This window comes from Diceros bicornis, chromosome 5, assembly GCF_020826845.1.
Source record: "Diceros bicornis minor isolate mBicDic1 chromosome 5, mDicBic1.mat.cur, whole genome shotgun sequence".
Taxonomy (NCBI): domain Eukaryota; kingdom Metazoa; phylum Chordata; class Mammalia; order Perissodactyla; family Rhinocerotidae; genus Diceros; species Diceros bicornis.
The window spans coordinates 88477876-88501250 of NC_080744.1; the positions used below are offsets into that span (position 1 = coordinate 88477876).

The 23375-nt window shown below is 45.2% G+C and overlaps 1 protein-coding gene across 2 annotated transcripts in view; it reads right to left on the bottom strand.

Annotated features, from left to right (window-relative positions):
• The window catches only part of SLCO3A1 (solute carrier organic anion transporter family member 3A1), a 295841-nt gene that overhangs the window by 13260 nt on the left and 259206 nt on the right, over positions 1-23375 (bottom strand). For both annotated transcript variants that reach the window (XM_058542389.1, XM_058542388.1), the window contains exons 8-9: positions 12094-12269; positions 7708-7772 (exon numbers count right to left, since the gene is read on the bottom strand). In XM_058542389.1, the coding sequence (XP_058398372.1) occupies positions 7708-7772; positions 12094-12269 (241 nt within the window). The remainder of the gene's footprint in view (positions 1-7707; positions 7773-12093; positions 12270-23375) is intronic.

A 23375-nucleotide genomic window follows, 5' to 3' on the forward strand; every position in this document is an offset into this window, starting at 1 on the left:
AATACAAAGTTTGTTGATTTGAGATTTTAGAGTTCTAATCAGAGATTTCCAGGGCTACAGAAACATTTTATTTACTCTTCCACTAAGCTCTTGGGAATACCTGGCTTGTGGAAGCCTCATTTTGAAGCTTTTGGAGTGAAACATACAGGGGTTCTGATCTTTGCAAAGTGTGCAGGAGGAAATACACATACACAGAGGTTCCGATCTTTGCAAAGTGAGGAGTGTTCCCTTCTCTGGGTTGTTAATGCTGTGAGAAAGCTGGGAGACGGTCATTTGGTAAACAAACTCTCTCGGTATCTGGAGAACAGCTCAGGCAGTATTTGCTTGGTGGCAGGGAGGAAACAAACTTTGGAACCAGAGACAGCTGATTTTGGATTCTGACTCTGCCACTTGGCAACTGTGTGGCCCTGGTCAAGTTTCTCCACTTTACTGAATCTGTTTCATTGTTTATAAAATGGGCACAATAAAGCCTTCTTATATTGAGTTTTTCTATGGTTTAAGTGAGATAGCATTTGTGAAAGCCCCTCATAGAATGGGCTCTCAACAAATCTGGTTCCTTTCCTGTTCTTTGGCTTTCATTTGGATAAGTGAAAATTTGTCCTCTTTTAAATCACCATCTCCAGAGAAAGATATGCAGAATACCCTTCAAGCCAAGATTCAGCAAATAACTCCAAGTGGCAAGAATCCTTCATGTCACAGGAATAAATCGGTTAGGAGGATGATTAGTGGCTTCCAGCAGGGAGGCCAGGTGGGTAAGGTGTACGTTAGTGCGTATTTCTGCTCTGAGCGTCTTCACTATGTTGTGCCCTCAGTTACCCAAGGAATAGGAGGGAGGGTGATGACGGTGTAGTATTTCTTTATGATCTGTGTTTTAAAAGAACGCTCTCTTCCCTGGAGCCTGCAAGAGCAGTCCTCTCCCTTGTGCCCTCTCTTCTCCTTGGGAGGAGCTAATGGATGAAGTAGGCATTAACTGGGATCCCATCACTGGGACACCCAGTGTCCCAGTGTTGGGGGGAGGGTATCCGGAGGCTCAGTGCAGTTACGTGCTATTATAGGGAATATTACAAGGATTAAATCTTATTTCCTATTACATTCAGGCCCAAATTGCAGCTATATATATTTCAATGCAAAAATTGCAGCACCACTTAAGGAAATTGTCTCTGTTTTCCTGAAATCTAGTAACAAAGATTAAACCTCAGGGTCTTGTATCTTGGCTATTTAATTCACTCCCCTGGTTGAAAAGGTCGGGCCTATTTATATTCTTCGGCCTAAACTTAAAAGGTGAACACAAAGGCTTTTGTAAGAAACATAAATTCTCATTCCTTTACGGGACAAAATGGAAGCTGAAAATTATTCTGCCATTTACATTTCAAAAGAGGTCTGTTCCTCTCCATCTTACCTGTCAAGACTTGAATTCACCGTGGAATCTCTATTCAACCTGATGGAATTACTGTTATGTCCAGCACAAACTAGAGAGGAGGATGCCAAAAAGTAGGTTCTCGTGAAAGGATTAATGAGTTTCTCTGCCTCAGCAATGCCAAGAAAGAGACTGGACTGTTGACAGTGGCCAGCACTGTCCATGGACACCTGACATTCACTTTCCTTAAATCCGAGAAGTTGGGAGGAGCTACTCTGTTCTCATTTCATTCCTGGCCACCTTGTTCAAGTCACTAAGGCTCAAAGAGCTTAAATAACCTGCCAAAGGCCCCACGGTCAGCAATGGCAGAGCTGGACTCAAACCCAGGTGTGCCTGACTGCAGAGGGGCCCATGGTAAATATGCAGTGTCACCTTAGCACAGGTAGGGAAGTAGATCCTGGGTGGTGCAGGTATTTCAACAAGTCAGGCACACCATTGGTGTTTAATAAATGTTTGCTGAATAAGCAAATAAACGCATAGGTGAGTGGAAAGGGTCTTCTATGCATTCCAGCCACTGTATCCTGCTCCCTACCATCCCACAGCTGGGTGCATGGCCTTTCATCTTGGGTCTCTGGCACGCTGTGCTTGCTTCTTCCAAAGCACTCATTTAATGTGCTCATTTCTCCCACTTGTCTATAGAACTTGTTTATATTCCAGACTTCACAGCAGGAGCTCAACAAATGGTTGATGAGCCACATCAGGAGTTGTCAAGACGCACTTGTCCTAGACTAGTTCACAATTCACTCAAGACCCAAGGACGCTCTGCTTAGGAATGACACCTGTATACAGAGGTGCACCCTGAGGCTGACGTTCCCAATGCTGTTTGCCCAGCGGGTTGTTCTGGAAAACTAAGAGCAGGCGTTTGTGGGAAGTTTGTGGGGGCAAGCCCAGCCCTGTGCTCACAATTCCCTTGAGACACCTGACTGACTGTTATCTTATTCTACTAAAGGCTTGTCCCAGTCACAGGGGCTCAAATCCTCAGCTTAATCTCGAGCTTCTGCCGCTTCTCTCTTGCTCTCGTCTAGTCAGTTGGCGGGTTCAACAGACGTTACCTCCACAATATGGCTTCCGTTTGTCCTGGGCTTTTAATCTCATTGCTTTACCCTGATCAGCTCCTTCTCACCTCAGTGCTTTGAGTAGTTGTCCTGCATCTTGTCGAACCACCTCGCACCTTTCTCTCAGGCTGATCTTCCTAAATCAGAATTCTGAATATACATCCACTCTCCCGTCTTAATCCATCATTTGCTCCACACTGGCAACTACTTAATCAAGTAAAATCTTTTTTCCCTTGAAATTCAAGGTCTCAACTCTTCTAGTCCTACACATTCCCCATACTTTTGCGTCATTCTCCTACTGGAGCCCTCTAGAGGCAGGATCTGACTCCTGTTTATTTTTACGTCCTTTGCAGCATCTGGAACAGTGCCTTGGACATAGCAGGATCTCAGTGAATGTTCATTTCCATTAATTTAATTAATCCATCCACGGCATGCAGTAGACCCCAAGAGCACGATTCTGGATCAGACCCTTGAACAGGCGGTTTGCCCACACCCAGCAAGAAAAGCAGTGATCAGGGCATTTGCAAAAGGATGAAGGATAGATGTGATTACATCAGGAATTCTGCTATAAATAAGTCATTCAGTTTACTCCGAATTTACTGACCCTTATCCAGCTCAGTGTCCACCCCCACTCAACTTCTGCCACTGTTCTGGGTGATAGATTTCTCCACGGACATGTGATTCTACACTCTGGCCTTTCAACAACTCATCCTCAACGTGAAGGCTGTTCACTCTCTCTCCTCTCTGGTCACTCCACACCTGGGTTTTGTCTTCTCTCAGAACTGCTCTACCTCCATAATCTCAAAGTCAGACAACAAAGCTTTGGCCATAGATTTCAATTTTTTTTTCCATGATTTACTACATCCAGTTCTCAAGCTCCTTGATCTTTTTGTCCTCTCTTCCCTCTCCTATCTTTACTGCTTCCTTATCCAGCCTAGGCACCATAGTCTATCACTTTTGCCCCACTGTGACCACCATCTTTAATTTCTCTGCTCCACATTCCTTCCACCGCACCTGCCACTGATACCACCAACCATGTTCCCTCTTCTACTCCAGGGCTGCCAAGGGCTATTTGGGAAGCTCTTGCTACCACACTGACCTGTGCCACTGCAGTCTCTGCCCCTGTTCTTTCTAGCAACTTCTTTCCATTAGTATTTAAAGCTATAAGGGAATATAATCTCACATTCACTTCTGGGTCTTGCCCTCTTTCTTTACATTCATCACAGCCAAGTATCTGGAAAGAGTGGTCTCCCCTTGCTGCCTCTGCTTCCTCACGCTCTGACCCACGTAGGGTGGTGCGTCAAAGACTGATCCTTTTTACACACACTGTCCAATATGATAGCCCCTGACCACATGCAGCTACTGAAATGAAAATCAAAAAAAATTAAATGAAATTAGTTTACAGAAGCCACATTTCAAGTGCCCAATAACGACATGTAGCATAGATATGGAGCATTTCCATCATCAAAGAAAGTTTCGTTGGACAGCGTTGGTCTATACCACTCCCAACTTGCTCCTCATCCTGGTCTTCCTGTTTCAATAGATAATACCCCCATGTATCACGTCACCCAAGCCTTTTTAAGGAGCTGTCACTGTGGATTCTTCCTTCTCAGATACCCTAGTCGGTACACTTCCATTCAGAGACTAAGCCTTGACAGGTCTTCCTCCACCCACATCTCGCCATCTTGGTAGCCACCATCTCAGCTTGGACCTCTATCAGCATATAGCCTATGCTCACTCCCCAGCTTTTACTCCTTCAAGTCCCTATATTCTAAAGCACTCTCTCCTTCCTGTTCATCTGGGTAACTCTTCCTCATCCTTCATGACTTAGGTAGACATCACATCTTTCAAACCCACATCCTTGCCCCATCCCCAGGCCAGGTTAGGTGGCTCTTCCACATGTCCCTGTTGCACCTGTGCTGACTCCATCTCAGATTTCATCACAGTAAACCGTGATGCCCCCACTGTATCCCCATTACCCATGCAGAGCCAAGTACAAAGGTTGACAGCATCATGGAATCTGATTTCTTGGTTGGCCCCTCATTAACAATTATGGTGGGTAATCTTATTGGGTGCTGCTGGAAATGGAATCAGGCCAAATGCAAGCACTTCTTTGGTAAGCTATTTGTAATTAAAAGATGAAACTGTGTCATATCCTTCTAGAGCAGAGTTTTCCAAATTGTGATTTGTGACCTATAATGGGCAATAAAATCAATATGGTGGGTTATGACCAAATTTTTAAAAAGCATGCAATAGAATAGAAAATATTAGAATGCATTATACATATTAAGGGTGGGCATTTTTTCATGAAATTTTTGTTTCAGCTATATCTATGCATATGTATGTGTGTACTGGGCTATACTGTAAAACGTATCTCTTGCTGTGCATCACAGTCATGGAAGTTGGAAAATACTGTTCTAGATAATGCATGGTTGATTATTCCTGGGGCAGACGCACCAATAGTAAAACTGCTTTAGAGCAACATACAATGATCTTAACAGTGTCACATTATACACACACTATAATTTTCAGTTGTCTTCAAGTGTCCTATAATTTTCATTAACTTTTCAGAAATATCTCGGAATTTTTTCATTTTTTGCTATCAAAATTATTCTGAAGGGTAACAATTTTTTACCAGCGATGTTGCTTAGTATCTTTTTAGAGGTGCAGAGACCTCTACAGCAACTCCACAGATGGGGGGCTCCCACCTTCCCTGGTCAGGTTCCAAGAGGACTCCCTAAGAGCAGGGCTGTGCTCACTTACCTGGGTGTGGTCCATGGAGCTTTGAACACATTAGGGCTCAATAAACATTAGTTTGTTGACTGAATGTGTATGTAGAATGGTTCCACCATGTTCAGAAATAAGAGTCCCCAACTTGCTGCCTGATATTACACATTCATCTATCTATCCATCCACCCAAATCAGAGTGAGAGTGGTAGGCATCACGGCACATGCATATTCTACCCTCCCAGTAATAACAGAAAAAAATCAGCATAATTATTACTCTGTGTGGTTACAGAGTTCTACAAGCCACTACAACTTCGAGGAAGGCCTATATGTTTTAGTTTGAATTACTACTGAAGTTTTTTTTTTTTTTTGAGGGAGATTGACCCTGTGCTAACATCTGTTGCCCATCTTCCACTTTTTCTTTTTTCTCCCCAAAGCCCCAGTACATAGTTGTGTATCATAGTTGTAGAGCTGTAGCTCTTCTATATGGGATGTCGCCTCAGCATGGCTTGATGAGTGGTGAGTAGGTCTGCACCCAAGATCCGAACCAGCCAACCCCGGACCGCCAAAGCTGAACATGCGAACTTAACCACTACACCACCAGGCCGGTCCCCTGAACTTGTTTTAACTGAGTATCTATATTCACACCTAGAGCATTTCTATTTTCCACAAAATTGAAATAAGACAAAAATGACATTTAAGTTTCCCCATGTGTACCAACATACATGGATTGATAGTGATTGAGAAGATTCGGGGGTCTGGGGCGGGGGGGGGCCTTGTCCCGGGCACAGCTGGAAGGATCACAGTAATTGATTGGAAATTATTTGCTACAAGGAGAGAAGGGAAGTGAGGAGGGGCGGATGCCATGTATTTGCCATTCCCCAGGGAAGACCTCATTTCATTAACGGATCTAAGGGTGAATATTTTTCTTCTTTCATATATCAATTATATTGGAATTAATCTCATTATAAAATAATCAAATACATTTATTAAAAATTTTAAAACAAAATATTTTTCCATGTTTATATATACAGTCATGGGCCACATGACATTTCAGTCAATGATGGACTGCATATATGACAGAATTATGATGCTACACATTTGGAATAAAACACAAGATGTGGCACTCTGGCAATAAGATTACTAGTTAAATGATAGAGAAAATGATAAAAATTGAGCAAAGTACAGTCATGCACCACACAATGATGTTTCAGTCAACAACAGACCGCCTATACAACAGTGGTCCCATAAGATCAGCACCATGTAGCCCAGGTGTGTAGCAGGCTGTACCATCTAGGCTTGTGTACGTACACTCTCTGATGTTTGCATAACGATGAAAGCGCCTATAGACACATTTCTCAGAACGTATCCCCATCATTAAGTCACACACGAGTGTACTTTAAAAACATTTTAGTATATTATAGACCACTTTTTCCCCTTCCACATATCATAGGCCCTTTCCAAGTCTATAAACATTTTCTTTCCAGAATTTTAAAGGGGAACATAAATCCTACTGGGATTATAGACCATAATGGATTTAACTAATTCCCTGCTATTGGACATTTAGGTTGTTGCCAATTTTTCACTTTTACAAATGTTTTTATAAACATTTCTATAGTTAATTCTTTGTGCTCATCCATGGTTATATACTTGGAATGAGGAATTTTATTTTTACTCTGAAAATACAGGCCATGATTATTTCCCTTTCCACATTTACTGTTTAATGTCCATTAAAGACGACCACTGCCCTATTATTCAAGAAAAAAAAGGTTATCCTATCTTGATCTTGGCCTTGACAAAGGGATGTTTATAAAGCAACAGTGTGGTCTAGAGGGAGACGTGTGGGGCACTGCTGGGAACCAGGTTACCTGGTTGGCCTTTCCAGCTTCACCTCAGCTGGTCCCAGGACCCTGGCAAAATGGTGGGCTGTTCTCATCCTCTGTTTTCCCATCTTCAAAATGAGAGGGTTAGACTTAATTCCTTCTATCTGTACCAAACCTTGGAATGTAGGCTCTGTAACATGAAGATCACATCTGCCCCATCCCGGAAACCCAAGTTAAAGAAACTAAGTCAGCTTGGAAAAATTTAAAGGGTGCAAAGTTTCCATTTGCGAGGCATTGTGGGAACGCCTCCCTCTCCCAGCTGGCGGCCCCATAAATGAAGTGTTTCACAAGCTGCTCGTGGGTTGCTTAATGACGGCGCCGAACTACACTATCAAATTTTGTTCCCTTTGGTGCCATCACTTTTCCTCCTTATGCCAATGAGAACTCAGGGTGGCACGAAGACAGAGTTGATGTAAATGAAAACTGCGATATCCAGGGAGGGCCTGAGTGTAGGTCTAAACCATCAGCAAAATTTACAGACTTAAAGTTTCTCTTGTTTACTAATAATTAAATTTCATTTAAAAAAAAAGAGAGAAACTGAGGAAACGGGAGGATTTCACTGATATTTACTCACCTGGTCATAAGCATCCAATTCATTATTGAGGGAATAAAGGATAATACGTACCCAACAGACGAAGGAGCAGAAAAAGAACTCCCAGGGCGTAAGACTTGAGCTCCGGGCTGACTGTCCTACACACCAAGAGGTGAAGAGGGGAAAAAAGATTCTTATCACTCCACGTCAATTAACAGACCCCAGAGTCGTGTGCTGCTGTCCATCGGAGCCCTTCTTTAGAAAATTATTAATGGTTTTGGTTCTTTTGTCTGCTTTCTCTGCCTGAAGTCTGAAAAATAACTACAACTGCAATGACAAGATAAGTTTAGGAATTTAACAGTGTTTTTTAATAACTGGAGCTAATCTTGTCATTCAAAGGACGGAATACAAATTTGGTCCATAAAGTGTTCATTCAAAGGCATTTTGTTTTGCCAGGACAGGGAAGCATCTTAAGTTGAGAGGTCACATGTATGGGGGAAACATCAACTGGGAAGACCATTCCCCTTATGCTTCACAAGCAGGCCGGAACCGTGAACACCTTTGTCATTCTTGGGTCATTTTGTGAAATCAACCAGACTAGCATGGTTTGACACCTTGGATGGACCACTTGTGAAATAATCCATCTATATCCAGTTTCAGTACCTTTTAAATTGGAAAGGTACCTTCATATAGTCACGGTTCTTTGTTTTGAACTGACACAATCTCCCTGGCTTTGGTTCACCCAGAACAGTCCCTTAGAATGACCTTCTCACATATTTTCTAGAACACTGTCAGAGTATATAACATTTTTTTGGATGAGAGCGACAGTAAAAGGGGTTTGGAAATGATGACTGATTCTAGATAGAGGAGCCCTCACAGCTGGTAACAGATCTCCTTTGTAAAATCTCTTACTCTTGAAACTAGTATTTATTCAACGCTTGTCTTCTCTCCTTGAGGCCAAGGACTACTCACACCTTGTTTATCATTAGTGCGGGGTCTGGCACACAGCACGTGTTGAGTGAATGTATAAGTGGGTGAATGGATGGGTAGATGTCTCCTACTTATGACCTGGGGTGGCCCCATCTCTGGCGTGGTGGTAAAGGAATGAGAAAGGAGAGAGATTAGATGGACCACAGGCACGTGTGCTTCAGGTAATCCTGAACACCACCGGCAGAGAAACTTCCTCTTATCTCATCCCCATCATGAGTCTCTAGGGGAGATGGGGAGGTATGCACACAACTATGCCCCCTGGAAGGACTTGGCTAGGCCTAGAGACAGTCCAGAGCCTTTGGAAACACCAGGAGCATTTCAGAGTGGCTGCAAGACCAGGAAGACCCACATGATGCAGAGAGGACCTAGGCAATCATCTGTAGAAAATAAATGTTGGAAACAAAGTTACCAAAATGATATCTAAGTCCAGTGGGATATCTAGTACACAGGATACTTAACCTGTCTATGGACTTGGTAGCTAGAATAATATTCTGAAATGACCCCAGGGGTCATTCATCCAAGCATCCAGTAGCATCCATCCAATGACCTACCACCTGGTCTGAGCCTCAGATGCGCATGTCTTTGGCTTCTTGGTATAGTATAGGCCAAAGACACTGTCAAACCAAAAGGACATGGATGCAGTGTTCACAATATGTGCTCTATTTTTGAGATTTTCAGGGAAAACTGAAAACATGTTAAACATTTCTTCTCAATTATACAGTGCAGTATAGGTAAGTAATCCCAGGGCAGCAGGTCAAGACTTTCATTGAGTGACGGGGAGACCACTCTCTGGCCGATTAAGGCGGACACCTGTACAACACCAATGATGAGATCAGTGTTTCCGGACAGAAACAATGGTCAGTTCTCTTTAGAATGAGCATGTACAAAATCCAAGTTTTTCTGTGTTAGTTTTGGCTCCATAGTTCCAGTTTTTGCACATCCATTTGAAGGTACTGAATTGAAAGACACAAAAATACCGGCAAATTCTCCTTCTCAAGAAAACCCGCTGGCATAATGAGCTAGAATATTTATCACCTGAATTTGATTTCCTTTTAGCTATTGTGTCACTAGGAATAAAGTGAGCAAGGTGCTAAGATTCCCTTTTGTATTCTGTTGGGAAACTGGTTCCCACAGGAGGAACAATCCTTCTCAGATCTAGTCGTGGAGAAATGGAGGGCTCAGGTCTGAACGTTATTGAAAGTTCCAGGCAAGGCAGGGATGGAGCCTTAGCTCCACAACTTACTAGCTGCATGACCTTGAGAACACTGCTCAATCACTCTCTGAGCCTCAGTCTCCCCTTCTGTAAATGGACGATGCTAATAAAGATGTAAACACAAGAAGTTAAGAAGAGAGCCCAGCACTGACACCAGGGGCTCAGCGGGTGCTAGCTTGTCCCCTTGTCTACAGCCCTTCTGAGCACTGTTGCTGGCAGGTATGCTCCTGTCTGGCATGAGAGTGAGAAGGGTCCGTTGCTCTGGGACAGGGCAAGGGCTGCTGCACATCTGGGCTGTGGCCCAGACTGTCTGTGCCCTTGTGCCTGCCTGGAACACCTGTGACGGCAAGTTGGACTGGGATGGTGACGGAATAAGGTACTACCCTGGCCCTCTCGAAAGGCACGTGTGAGCATGTGCTCCAGCAGGGCCAGCGGAGCATACAGCTATGAGGTAGACGAGGCCCAGCCTAGGTCATTCAGGCCATCTGTTGCTGATCCATCGAAAGGGAATCAAATGTTTCCTGAAAATCTGCAAGAGCTATTTACCAAGCTGAGAATTGGAAGTGATTTAGATTTCAGCCAACTTTCTGTGTTTGGTCTGCCAGTCACAACTACCGAGCTGGGTTTTTGCAGAGGAATCACGGGAGAAAAAAGAGGACGGGTCATTGCTAATGGTTGTGAGGGTCACTTTTCCAGCTTCTTGGTGCCTTTTGTGTGTGAATAGCACAATATAACTTCATGGGAATTTCTAATAATGAAAAGCAAACCACCCATAATGCAGCCATCACAGCTTCAAACCCATACCTGAGATCTGATGGTTTTGTCCATATGCATATTATACATAATCATCCTCCACATATAATTTAAATTCAAAAAATCATTTCATAAACACTTTTCAGATTCTTAAGAATTTTCATTATTCCACTGAACTGTGGTACTATAATTTAACTCACTATTCCAATTCAGGTTTTTCTGCTATTATAGTTAACATTGTAATAAAAATCTGTCTGCATTGAGCTTTTTTTCTTGTAGAGAAGTATTTTCTTAAGTGGCAAGAGCAGAGTTACCGCATAAAAAATCTGAACGTTTTTATGACTCCTGATTCACGTTACTATTATTGCTTTTTTGAAAAGAGCGATACACTTTTCAATGCCGCCAGCAACATGTGATTTTACCGCTTTTGCTACAGGCTTGCAAGCACTGGGTGTGAATTTTTAAAATTTATTTTTCAAATACAGTAAGTATAAAATGGCAATTTGCTATTGTACCCTTAATGCTTCTACACGTTAACAAGGCTTTGCTAATGACCTTCTGGATAACAAAAGTACTCCGCTTAAATCCTCCTCCTCAGAATTCATAACAAAGACGCAGAAATGTGCTAGGCACGAGGCACAGTGAGAAAAGAGAAGCGGGATAAAGCAGTGGTGATGTGCGTTTGTAGAGGTCACATCCAAGCATTTCATTCCTACTTTCATTCCCAGCTCTTGGGATTGAATGGGATTGAAGTGCATCCCAGGAACGTGGGTCTGTCTGTTTGGTGTCACTTCCTCTGGTTCAGATGGATACCTTCTAGGTTCCTCACACAAATCTAGATACCTCTGCAAATGTACGAGTGACTCAGAATATTACTCAATAATTCACCTTTGAGGCACCTCACCTGCCCCCAGTTCAAGGAACCACAGAATTATGGGCGGCGCTCTCTCCAACTATCTATTTGTACAAGAGCAGTCACTGCTCGCCTTCTTGAGTCACTCGGCACAGTGTTACACCCTGCTCAATAACCCCTCACATCTCTACGGCGTTTACACACACATGGTCTCAGAGGGGCCCACACCCTGCAGGAGGCAGGCAGGACCAATGACATCATCCCCAGTTCCAGATTCAGCAACACGTCCCAGGGAAAATGTGCCCCAGGTCATATGGCTAATTGTGGCCGGGTAGGGGCTGGACATGGGGACTTGGCTGGTCTAATGTCATTTTCATTTTACTCCAACAACACCGTTCTCTGCAAAAATCAATGCAGGACCACAGTCCCTTTCACAATCACCTGCAGAGTCTATTCTTGGGAAGACTTGAAAGTGTACTCTTCTCCCTTGGGCCCTGCTTTCTAATCTTGGTGTGAGGTCTCTATCAAATGTAACTGATTCCTATCAGCCTAGGGAGCCTGGCTTGTAAGGCTCACATAGTACCTGAAGTTCTGCTTTCCAGGAGAACTGCAGACACAGTGGGACGGGGGAGAGGGAGGCTGGCTCTCACATCCCTGAGGCTAAGCTTACCTGATAAGGATGATGACTGAGGGCGTCTGTGCCATTGCCCCGATCATGCTGCAGACACACATCACACACAGGAAGGTGAGGAAGGCCTCTTGGCACCCGGGACTGGGGCATTTTCCGGGAACCACAGTCGCATTCTCAGACGGGACAGTCGTGAGGCACGCACAGCCGGTGAGATTCTGAAAGGGAAGCGTTCAGCCCTTTTAACTGAGGTTATCTCCAGTTTCCAAATCTGAAGCCATCCATCAGCTGGAGCTGTCACAGCCTCATTATGCATTCTGCAACGTTCCATTAATTAGGCCTGAATAAACGAGTTAGCTTTTTAAGGAGGCTGAAAACACATGCAAATAAAGGAATATTTATGGGGAGAAAAGCTGATTCCCCATCTCCTGTGTATTTCATTTCTATGCTCAAGAATCCCTCAATAAGCTGTACTGTAGACAAATGTGTCCCCTCAATACAATTAGAGAGGAAATTGCGTTTCCACAATATGATAAAACATTGCCAAATTAAGATTGTAATTACTTGCCAATTTGTCCTCTTTTTTATTCAGTTATAATTACACCGAAGTGTATTAAAAGAAGTAAATCAGGTAAATGCATATTGTTGCTGGTTCGGTGCCCAATGTGGCACTTGGAACAAAGGATGTGCACTGTCACGCACGAAGTCCCCGTGCTTGTGGGGCCACGAGACAGGGGAGCTAACGGGAAAGTTTTCGAGTGGCTGAGAAAGAGAAGTCAGGGAGCATTAGAGCAGGTCGTGGGGAGCCAGCTAAAGCCCAACAAGATACATTTATTAATATATGATGAGAGAGGAGAAAGAAAAGCGACTGTACTCCATTTGATCTTCTGGGTGGATTCCTGCCCAGCCGCCCTGGTGTGTTCCCAGGCACCATCCTCGCTCTTGCTCATTCGAGGAATTTCTGATGGCAGAGGGAGGAGCAGGGGCTGGGAGCGGCAGTGCCGAGCGAGCGAGTGCCAAGCTAATTACGGTTCGATAATAATAGTGCAGAGGCCTTTAATGAATACAAAATGAAAACAATCATAAATGATTCATTGCTTTTCTTTCCAGGACGGCTCAGCTTTCAGAGCACATGCCAAGGTAAATCCTCCTGAGAGTCAAAGAAATCCCTTTTGGCTTCACGTTTCTCCTCAGCCCCTCTCCCCTCATCCTCATTCCTCTCCTCTTCCTCCCCAGTCTCCCTTCTTTTCTTTCCCCACAGAACATACAGATGGGGGTTTTCTTATCCCATAAAGCTACATGGGATGCTTTCTGGGGTGTCCAAAGCCTTCACGTGCCTCCTCCAACACAGTCGCCCTGAATGGCTGTGCCCTGAACAGGGGCCCTTATCCTGGGCGTGGAAGCAGGGGGTGACATTGTGTGGGGCTGGACCCTTCTTTCTAAGCAGTCTGCCCAGAGCAGGGGCCTTTGTGTAAATGGCCAATTACAGCACCCGGGGATGTTGACTGTAATTCTCTGCAAGGTGCTGAGGCCCTGCCCCTCTGCCCCTTTCCACATACCTCTGCCTGCCGAGACTTCCTAGCTCTTCAAAACCCAGTGCTGAAATCTCCTACCTCTGCCAGGCCTCCCAGCCCAGCGCCCTTCTGTCGGGCCCTCCAAGCACAGCACTTCCCTCTATGAGGACCCGCTCCACGTCCCACCGCAGAGACCCTTCCCCACGCTCCCGGAGGAGACCTTGTGCTCCTGGGATAAGCGCCATGTCTTAGGCATACTTGACTGAGCATCCTCTCATAGCACAACACTGAGACATGGTAGATGAAACTCAGCAGATAGTTTTAAGACGCATACGTGAATGAATCTTCCTCTGCTTTACTAGAAAGCAGGACTTCTCCCCAACTATAACTTAAGATGCTACTTCTTTCCCTGCCTGGGAGAGGAAACTGCTCCCCCTCCCCCAGCCTGACTTCACAGCCAAACTTTTCTAGCTGTTTACACTCACTACCTCCATTTCCTCATCTGCCATGCTCTCACCTCACTCCAGCTGGCTTCCGTCCCCACCTGCATGAACGGATCATGCTAAGCTCCCCCGTGGCCTCCACATCCCCACTCCACCATCCATTTCTCTCTTACTGGAGCTCCCAGGAGCGCATGCCTGTGAACCACTCCCCCCTGCTTCCATGGCTCCACTCTCCTGGTTTCCTGCTTCCCTCTCCGGCTGCTCCTTTTCCACCTTCATTGCTGGCACCTTCTCCCCTTTCCTGCTTTAAAATGCTGGTGCTCCTCAGGGCTCTGGTCTGGACTCTCTTCCCTTTGCATTCTGCACTCATCCCTAATCTACGCCATTCGTTTTACCATCTATGTACCTTCTGATGACTCCCCTAAATTTAGTCTGTAGCCCATATCCCTTCCAGACCCACTTGGTATGTCCTGTCCTAAGACTCTGAGGATGTTGAGATATCAACACTGAATCCAGGAGCAAACGCCCTGTGCTGGATTCTTTGCTGTCATCTTGGCACTACCCACCCATCTAAGGCTGGGAACTATTTCCCCAGAACTCCTTTCCCTGCATGGACGAGAGCTGGACAGGAGGGGAACATAGGTGAGATTTAGAAGGTAGAAGTGAAGCGGAGGCCATTACTTTCAGGTCAGACACAGGGATTGACACACTTGGAGGTACCCAAAAGGTGCCAGTCAGCCCTAGCATCTGTTTGCATCGGCCCTTTTTTCTGCCCACCCTGCTGACGACAGAGGCCCCGTGCCCACCTCTACTGACTTGGCTGCAGGCCTGCTGGCATGGTTCCCCAGATTCTCCCCTGAGCAGCCATATGAGCTCAGCTTCTTGGGATTTTACCACAAGCCCTGACTTGCCCATGTGAACTGGTGTTTGTGGTGATGTAGTAACTGTTCTCCGATCCTTCATCTCATTTCTTCCAGATCTTAATTCCCCAACTCCCCCATGTTCACATAAGCTCTAATTCCTATACTAAACCTTGTATTTCCAAAATACTTGTGGGTGCTGTTCTCTTGACTGAACCCTGACAGATACACATCTCCCAGCCCCAATCTCCTTTCCCTCCACCTCTCTTGCCTTAGAAATGGTACCCTATTAACTCTATAGAAACCAGGTGGTAATTCTGGACTTCCCCCTACTCCTACGTCAAATCCATCTTCCTCATGACTATAAGGCTAATGAGGACAGTGACCACTGTGGTTTTGCTCCCTAATTTATCCCCAGCCCTAGAGGACAGGGAGTGGCTCATAACAGGGATCCAATAGCTGTTTATCAAATGAATGAATAAACCCACAAGTCCAGTTCATTTCACCATATCCTAAATCTCTCTCAAACCCTGCCCTAGTTCAAACCACTCCCATGCCTCTCCCTTTGACCCCTGCAGTAGCCTGTGAGGAAAAGAGATTTGGGACTGGGAACTTAGAACCACATGCACTCACAGAGTGCTTGGGTATAAACGAGGCCCAGGCCCCTCATGGATGGCTATGGTCTTGTTTAGTCAAGTACCCCAGGAACTGAGTTCTGACTCACATAGCCTCTCAGGAATGGGATGTGAATACTAGAACTGAGTGATGAGAGCCACAACTCTGTGAAGGAACCATGTGGTTGGTGAGTTTTGTTTAGTTTAATAAGTAATCTGTACCTGGTACTTACACTTAGCCTTAGACCTTTGCCCCATACCTAGGCTATGGCTTGAATGCATTGTATTTACTATAAGAAACCACCGAGCTCCTCTCTGCTCTAGGAAGTGGAAAACCCCTTCTGAAATGGATCCACTCTGGATTAGGTGTGTGGTCATGGCCCTAATGGAATGAGACAAAAATGAGACGTCTTCACCTTAGACTATGGCTAACACAGTGATCACGCAGCCCTGCCTGGTTGGGTGAGGTGAATGTGTTCACAAAGCCAACATCCTGTGAACGGAGCGAGTGGACAGCAGGGTTGAGCACTGTGGGATTTGCAGCCAAGACAGAGGGGAGACACCTGCGAGCACACAAGCCAGGCAGGGGGACGGGACAAAAACGGCCAGATCAGCCCTAGCCAACTGGACAGGAATGAGGCATCTGTCGGGTTATTAACGCCGGAAGAGAAGCGAGAAACGGGCATGTGACCAGTGAAGTCACTGGTGGTGCCAAGGAGAAACGCTAGAATGGATGGGTCCCCAAAGGTTCTAGGCAAATCTGCATTTATTTATTCAGATTTAATTTGAGAAAAGCTGTGAAAGAGGTTGGGGAGGAGGTAAGCCAGCATGATCTGAGCAGGCACTTGAGGGGTCTCCTTTCCTGTTAGAAGAGCCCATCTGACACAATGAACAGGAACCACTGGGCAGTCCTGCGGCCTGGGGGACAGGCTGGGACATTCCTGGGACCCTTCCAGCAGGGAATCTGATGAAAAGCACTAGCCTGTAGTCATATGGCAAAGGACAGGGAACATCCTTTATTTGGCTTAGGTGACACAAGAGAGCACAGACGGCCCTGGGCATCGTGCGAGAGGAGCTGTAGGTACTCTGGGTGCATAAGGTGTTTGTCAGGGAAGAAACTTCCACACAGATGTCCGAGTGTGGTGGGAAGAGCCATACAGTTTCATCTTTCCCAGGGTGCATAATCAGAAGAGACGACTTTCCACCAATGGGGTTTCATGGTACTATCCCAGATGAAAAGGAAGCAGAGGGACAGCCCTCCAGCTGATATTAACTGGGCATCTAAATGGGAACCCCTAGACCTGCAAAAACTCTGAGCAGTAGGAAGTTTGAAAATAGATAATCTGAGTATGAGAGAACGATCCACTTTAATTAAGGAGAGGATAGACACTGGGATTCTAATTCTCACCCTGTCGGTCCTGTCTGGCCAGACCAAAAAGCAGACGGACACAGAAACTGCCTGTAGATACCACGGCCTGAATGAAGTGGGACACCCTAGTGCTTTCCTGGGCAGTCTCCAATATGTACCACTATTAAGAAAGTGCACCAGCCTCCGGGAGATCAGTTTACGATCCCCGATGTGGCAAATGTCCAATCTTCCAAACCTGTTTCAAAGGAATGTCTGCCCAGTCAGCCGTTCTCTGGAGAGAGATGCAGTCCCCACTGCTTCTGTGAGAGCTGAATTCTCTGCCTGCTATCACATGGGGGGCGGCAGGATCTAGCTTTACTGGAACTAAGTGTACCCTGATATCTCGTGTTTATAATCAGAAGACCACAGCGCTCACGGAGGAACAGGCCTGACAAGCTTTGGAACCAGTGCTGACCTGGAGGACAGAGTGAGACTGTCTTGTAAATTCGACAAGAACTTATCCCACAGACAGATTTGTCAAGGCACAAAATGACATAAGTACAGTATGAGTCACATTGCTGCCTGTAAGAGCTGAAGTTTTGCACCAATCTGAATGCCCATCAATAGGGATTGGTTAAATAGATTCCAATAGGTCCAAACAATAGAAGGTTATATAGCTATAAAAAAGGTATGAGAGTGCTTTTTATGTACCACTATGGAAACAACTACAAAACAAATTATTAACAACAAAAAACCACAAGCAACAAGGTACAGAATAAGGCCTTACACGTGCATTAGGAAAATCCAGAAGGATATACAAGAAACTAATGATAGTGATCACCTATTTGGCAGAGTGGTGGGTTGAGAAGTGGGTGAGCAGGAGACAGAGATGGAAGGGAGATTTCCCACTCCCTCCTCTTATACTTTTTGAGTTTTGAACCATACAAATGTATCATCTATTAAGAAAATTTAAAACTCCAGAACATTAAAAAATAAAGAAGAAATCAATGAAAGAATAGCACAGTCAAGGAAAATTATACTCCTGTTCCACACTCAGTCATTAATTTAAATTGAGGAATGTTTCTATTCACATACAATGATGGGGATAAATAATTACAATAAAGCTGGAGATCATAAAAATAGAAAAATTACTCTGGAATCTTGGATTTGTTCTCTACTGATGAAGGAAATCATAAGCATGCTGTTTTGACAGCTCATATTATAAGAACGAAATACTCGTCAGCGGTGTTTTAAAAATACTGGCAAATAAAGTAATCCCCCCCCCCACATTCAATACCGATGGATCAATTTCTATTAATTGTACAAATAAAACTAATTTCTAGGTTGAAAGATTACTTTTCCAAGGGGCCGGGTGATGAAATTATTTGTATTAAGAGCCTACTGTGAAAAGTTGCAAGGTAGAGAGCCACTCTCAATATTTGGGAATACTGTTTTTGTTTTCCTTTCTATCACCATTCACTTACCAGGCAGAAATGACAGTTTCTACGACATGTCGGCCCTAGTCCTGTAGTTCAGAAAGGGGGTTAGCCAGCAAGTGTGCTGATGCCCGCAGTGTTCTGTCCTGCTTTTTGCCTGCTCCATCTTCAATCCTTTGTGTGCGACATCCTAATAACTGAGATGGCGCAGGACTGGTGACACCACCACAATAGACTGCGACATTTTCCTTTGGATGACAACAGACTCCTATGTGTCCTGCACATTTATGGATTCCTTCATGATTCAGAGAAGTTCCTCAGACATTCTCCTGTCATTTATTATTGTCTTCTCGTAGCTTAGAATCTCTTCACCTCATTGGCCCAACCCAAGCTGGTATTTCCAGGCAGAGACCTCAGAGTTCATCACAAAGAGCACCGCTGGCAATCCACATGCCTCAAAGCAAAGGGGATACTGAAAACCTACAAGAAGAAACGTGCTCTCTGGTTCCCTTGCAGGGTCACTGGCTGAAGGATAATGGCCAGGGAGAAAAATTCTGAGATGAAAGCAAGACCTCCTTCTACCTTTCACCCCCATAACCTGTAACGCACGAGCCAGAGCACATCCTGTCAGACTGTCAGAGCCTTAATTATCTCCTGCCAAAAGGGAAGAAGGGGGTTGTTCTTCGGGAGAGCTGCAAGGCTCACTGTTGGCTCCAGCCGTCTCAGGATGCGGCTGCAGCTCAGCAGGAACAGCAGGCCCATAGGTCTCTCCCTCTAGCTTTCTCATTCCCTACTCTACACCAAGTCCTTGCCCATGTCATGAGGTTCAAGCCTCCCCACCACACCCATTCCATGCTGGAATGGCCTTCCACGCCCATCCACCAGGCAAATACCCACTCATCCTTCACGATGAAGGTCCAGCCCTGCCCCTGCTCCTCCTCTGGGGAAAAATGTCCACACTCCCTCCTTCCAGCCCCACCCTGCCCTGAACCAATTCCTGCCCAAGCAGGCATGACATTGCAAGTTCACTAATTTCTCTACATACTTGTTTCTTTCTATTAGAATGTAACCACCTAAACTTTCATGCCAGATTTTTTCTTAATAAAAAACGTTTTTCCTTATTGGAAAAGGGATGCATGTTCATTTTAGACAATTTAGAAATACACAGAAAAATATAAAGAAATACGTAAAAATTAATTTTTCAGTCCCTGGCTAGAGATAATGTTCTATGAACAGTTGGCTACATATCCTTCCAATCTTTTTCCATGCAAAGATATATAAATATTTAGGTTTTTCATTTTCTTTACTAAAAGGGATCACAATCTACACTGTATATTGTTTTATAATGTGTTGTTTTCACAACACATACTGTAACATATAATGCCAGCTTAGCTGCTGCTCCGGGGTGTTCCCTTGTACATAACTCTATTAACACATCACATCTCATCTCATAGTAAACATGAGCTCCTTACCTTATTCATCTCTTATTTCTAATGCACAGCCCAGGGCCTGAGTTATATAGGGATATATAGCCCAGTAGAGCCTGATTTCAGAATATTCACATCTCCCTTCTGACAAGCCATCACCAGCATGAGAACCGACTTTAAATCAGTTCTGGCAAATGGGGCCAGCCTATACAAAAGAGTTTGCAAACTCCAAACCTTTGGGGGCCAGACAGGAAACAGATAAGAAAAATGGTCCAGGTGTAAGGGGTGGCCAGTGGTGGGGACTGTGGCTAAGTGGAGATCAAATGTCTTGTCTAAAGGATCAGCCACTTCTCAGCTCCAGACAAATGCTGCCCTATTGGGGTGCAGGTACCCTGTTAGTCATCATCTAACTTTTACAGAGGCCAGAAATCCAGATTTGTATATGAAATGCCCAGACTATTAAACCTTGGGTCAGGGCACAGGAACTGCATCTGCAGGGCAGATATAGCGTGTAAGCAATCAGTTTCTTTCTTCTGCTGTCATATCCTGACACCGCACCTCTAATCTCCACCTTGTTTCTACAGTGGGTGAACACAATAAGTGAGAGGGAAAAGAAGATGGAGGGAGGAATGCTCGGTGTCAGCTCAGATGCTGACCTGCTTCTAGAAAGAAAAAATTTTAAGAACTCATCCCTTCTACTAGAGCAGTGGTTCTCACTAGGAGGGATTCTGCCCTCCAAAGGGACCTATGGAAATATCTGGAGACATTGGTAGTTTCACCAACGAGGAGGGGGCTGCTACTGGCATCTGGTGGGCAGAGCCCAGGGATGCTGCTCAACATCCTACATTCCACAGGACAGTTCCCACAACCAAGAATGATGCAGATCAAAATGTCAACAGTGCCAAGGTTGAGAAACTGTACTAGAACAGTGGTTCTCAGCCTTGGTTACATAGCAAAAACACTTGGGGGGCTTTAAAAAACACTGATGCTTGGACCCTACTCTAGAATAAGGAAATCAGAATCTCTGAGGATGGGGATCAGGCCTCATATTTTAAAGCTCCCACATGATTCTAATGTGCAGCCAGGACTGAGACCCGTGATACTGAATGACGAGCTCCCTGCAGGCGTCCATAATGCGGCCATTCCCTCCCCTCCATAGAACCCACTCGGGGCTCAGCTCAAACAGGTGCTCGATGAGTGTCTGTTGCCTGGATTGGGGGATAGATTAGCTGTCTATCATTAGTCCCCTACAAACTGCTGTGCTGGACTTGTGTTGACTTTCAGCATTTTATGGTGGCTGATATAAGCTTTTTTTTAGTCAATTATTCTGCACATCAAAATGATACAACTTCCAGCAGTCAGTCAGCAGCATACCAACACACTTTCTGTTGGAATAATTACTTCTGAGAGTGAAAGGTACAGAAACAATCTGGACAATATATTCACGCCAAAGGAAGCTTACAAAATTAACTGGAAATCTTTTTTGTCACCCCTCTTGGTCATATGCAAGGAGGAGAATTAGAAATCGCATATTAAATACAATCCTGGAAACTTCCATTGCTATCACTCCAGGAGATATGAAATAAGAAAATAAAAAACAAAGCCCAAACCAGGGCAGGAAGGAAAGTCTAATATCAGGAAAATGCTAACGCTAACCAGATTTCCTTAGAATCAGAATTATTTGATGCATGACTTATTCACATTTAATCGAGTTATAGGGAATTTTCACAAGTCGTGATGGAAGCTCTAAGTGGTGAGAGATGAGTAAGGATGGGCTCTTTAGTATTGAAATCTGCACCAGCCAACCTACCCGCCTGCCAATTGCTATTCAAGAGAGTGATATTAGAGCCCGTGGCTCCCTGGGACTCTGAGGTCAGCACAGGGTCTCTGGCTGGGCATTCAGGAAGTCTGGGGCCTTTATCCAGCGTGATGGCTGGTACTGGGAATGCAAGGGTCCACAACAGAGCCCCACCCCTGGATGCTGGAGCCTAGTGAGGGCGATGCAGGAGTAAACGAGCCATTTGATCAGGTGAGGTAAAAGCCTTGCTAGGAGGGAGTAGGTGCTGGGGGGCTCTGCTAATGCAGTCCTGGAGGAAGCGACGAGGTGGGAGGAGGCTTCTCAGTGACGGAGAAGGAGAGGCTGAGCCCTGATGCATAAGGAGGTGTTATGCCTGTGAAGGGCTTAGACAGGAAGACTATCCCTGATAAAAAGAACAGCATGTACAAAGGCCCACAGCCAAGGGAGAGCTGGGTGTGTTGGGAGAACCCCACAAAGCTCCACAAAGCAAATGCTTCTTCAAGAGGTGGAAGGAGAGGGGAGGCTGAGGCCAGAGAGGTAGCCAGGACCAGACTGTGAAGGCAGAATGTCCTGACTGTGAAGTGTACACATGAACAGGTTCTTTCAGGTAGAAAAAATGTGGGGATCCTAAACAGGGAAGTCGCAGAGTCAGAGGAAGACACTGGGCTTGGCGTTGCACAGACCCTACGGTCCAGTGCCAGCTCCACCATATTCTACTGCGTGACCTCAGGCAAGTGACTGATCTGCCATCAGGGAATAAAAGTAACACCTCCTTCCAAGGTTGTCGTGAGGATTAGTGAGCTGATGTCTGTGGGGCTGAAGGTATATATAGGTGGAAGAATGGCTGGATTCACGCTGGGAAAGGCAGAGGACTCCAGTGGATGGTGAAGGAATGAATATGAAAACGGGAAAGGGGAAAGAGAGAGGAGGAAGCCTCTAGCTTGTAGAAGAGTCTGTTTGAGAGCTTGGAGACAAGAAGGAAGGAGGGAGAGAAGGAGAAGTGAATGACCAAAAATATAATCCACCATTTGGCATTGTCTCAAAATACTGAGGCAGAGATTTAAAAGACTGAAATTGCTTTTTGCTCATTTTTGGATGGTGGCCTGAGATTCCTTTGACTCTGGGCCAAGCTGCCATGGGCCATGAGTGACACGTGGAAGGCCCACACAGGCTCTTGAAGAAGCTTGCTGCTATTGCAACTTTTATAGTTGTGTTTGTTTTTAAGGCTGGACTGTCACAAGGGCCCCTTTCCAGGATATACGTGGCTCTGTGTCCCCAAATCCCTCATCCACATGTTGGAAGCCAGAGATCTGCCTCAACGGGGAAGGAATGTTATTCCTACCCTAGTCCTGGGGCCCGGGGCTTTCTCAATCTCTGCCTTGTAATTGCAGGGGAATAAGCTCCCCGCTTTGCCTGCACCCCAGTAGACAATGTGAGGCCTCCAGGAATGTGAAGAAAAGGCAGGTGTCTGGGAATAAATGATATGTCCAGAGGGAAACAGAGCAGCTCGCCATCCGATAATTGCATTCCACGGCTTGCTGTTACAGCTTGCTGGAAGCAACACGGGCCTGGTTGGGCTCTCATTCAATAAGACTCTTGTACATGCAAGATCAGGGGAAATGCAATTTTTAAGACAATGTTTTGGTCAGAGAATGCTCTGGAATAGAGACTCGTTTGGTCTTAGGACACTAGCCTATACTGAGTCAATTTAATTCTTATCACAGGACAATAACTCAAACTGATTTATAATATAAGTTTTTGGATATTAAAATATTAATGAAGGGGCCGGCCCGGTGGCGCAAGCGGTTGGGTGCGCGCGCTCCGCTGCGGCGGCCCGGGGTTCACTGGTTCGGATCCCGGGCGCGCACCGACGCACTGCTTGGC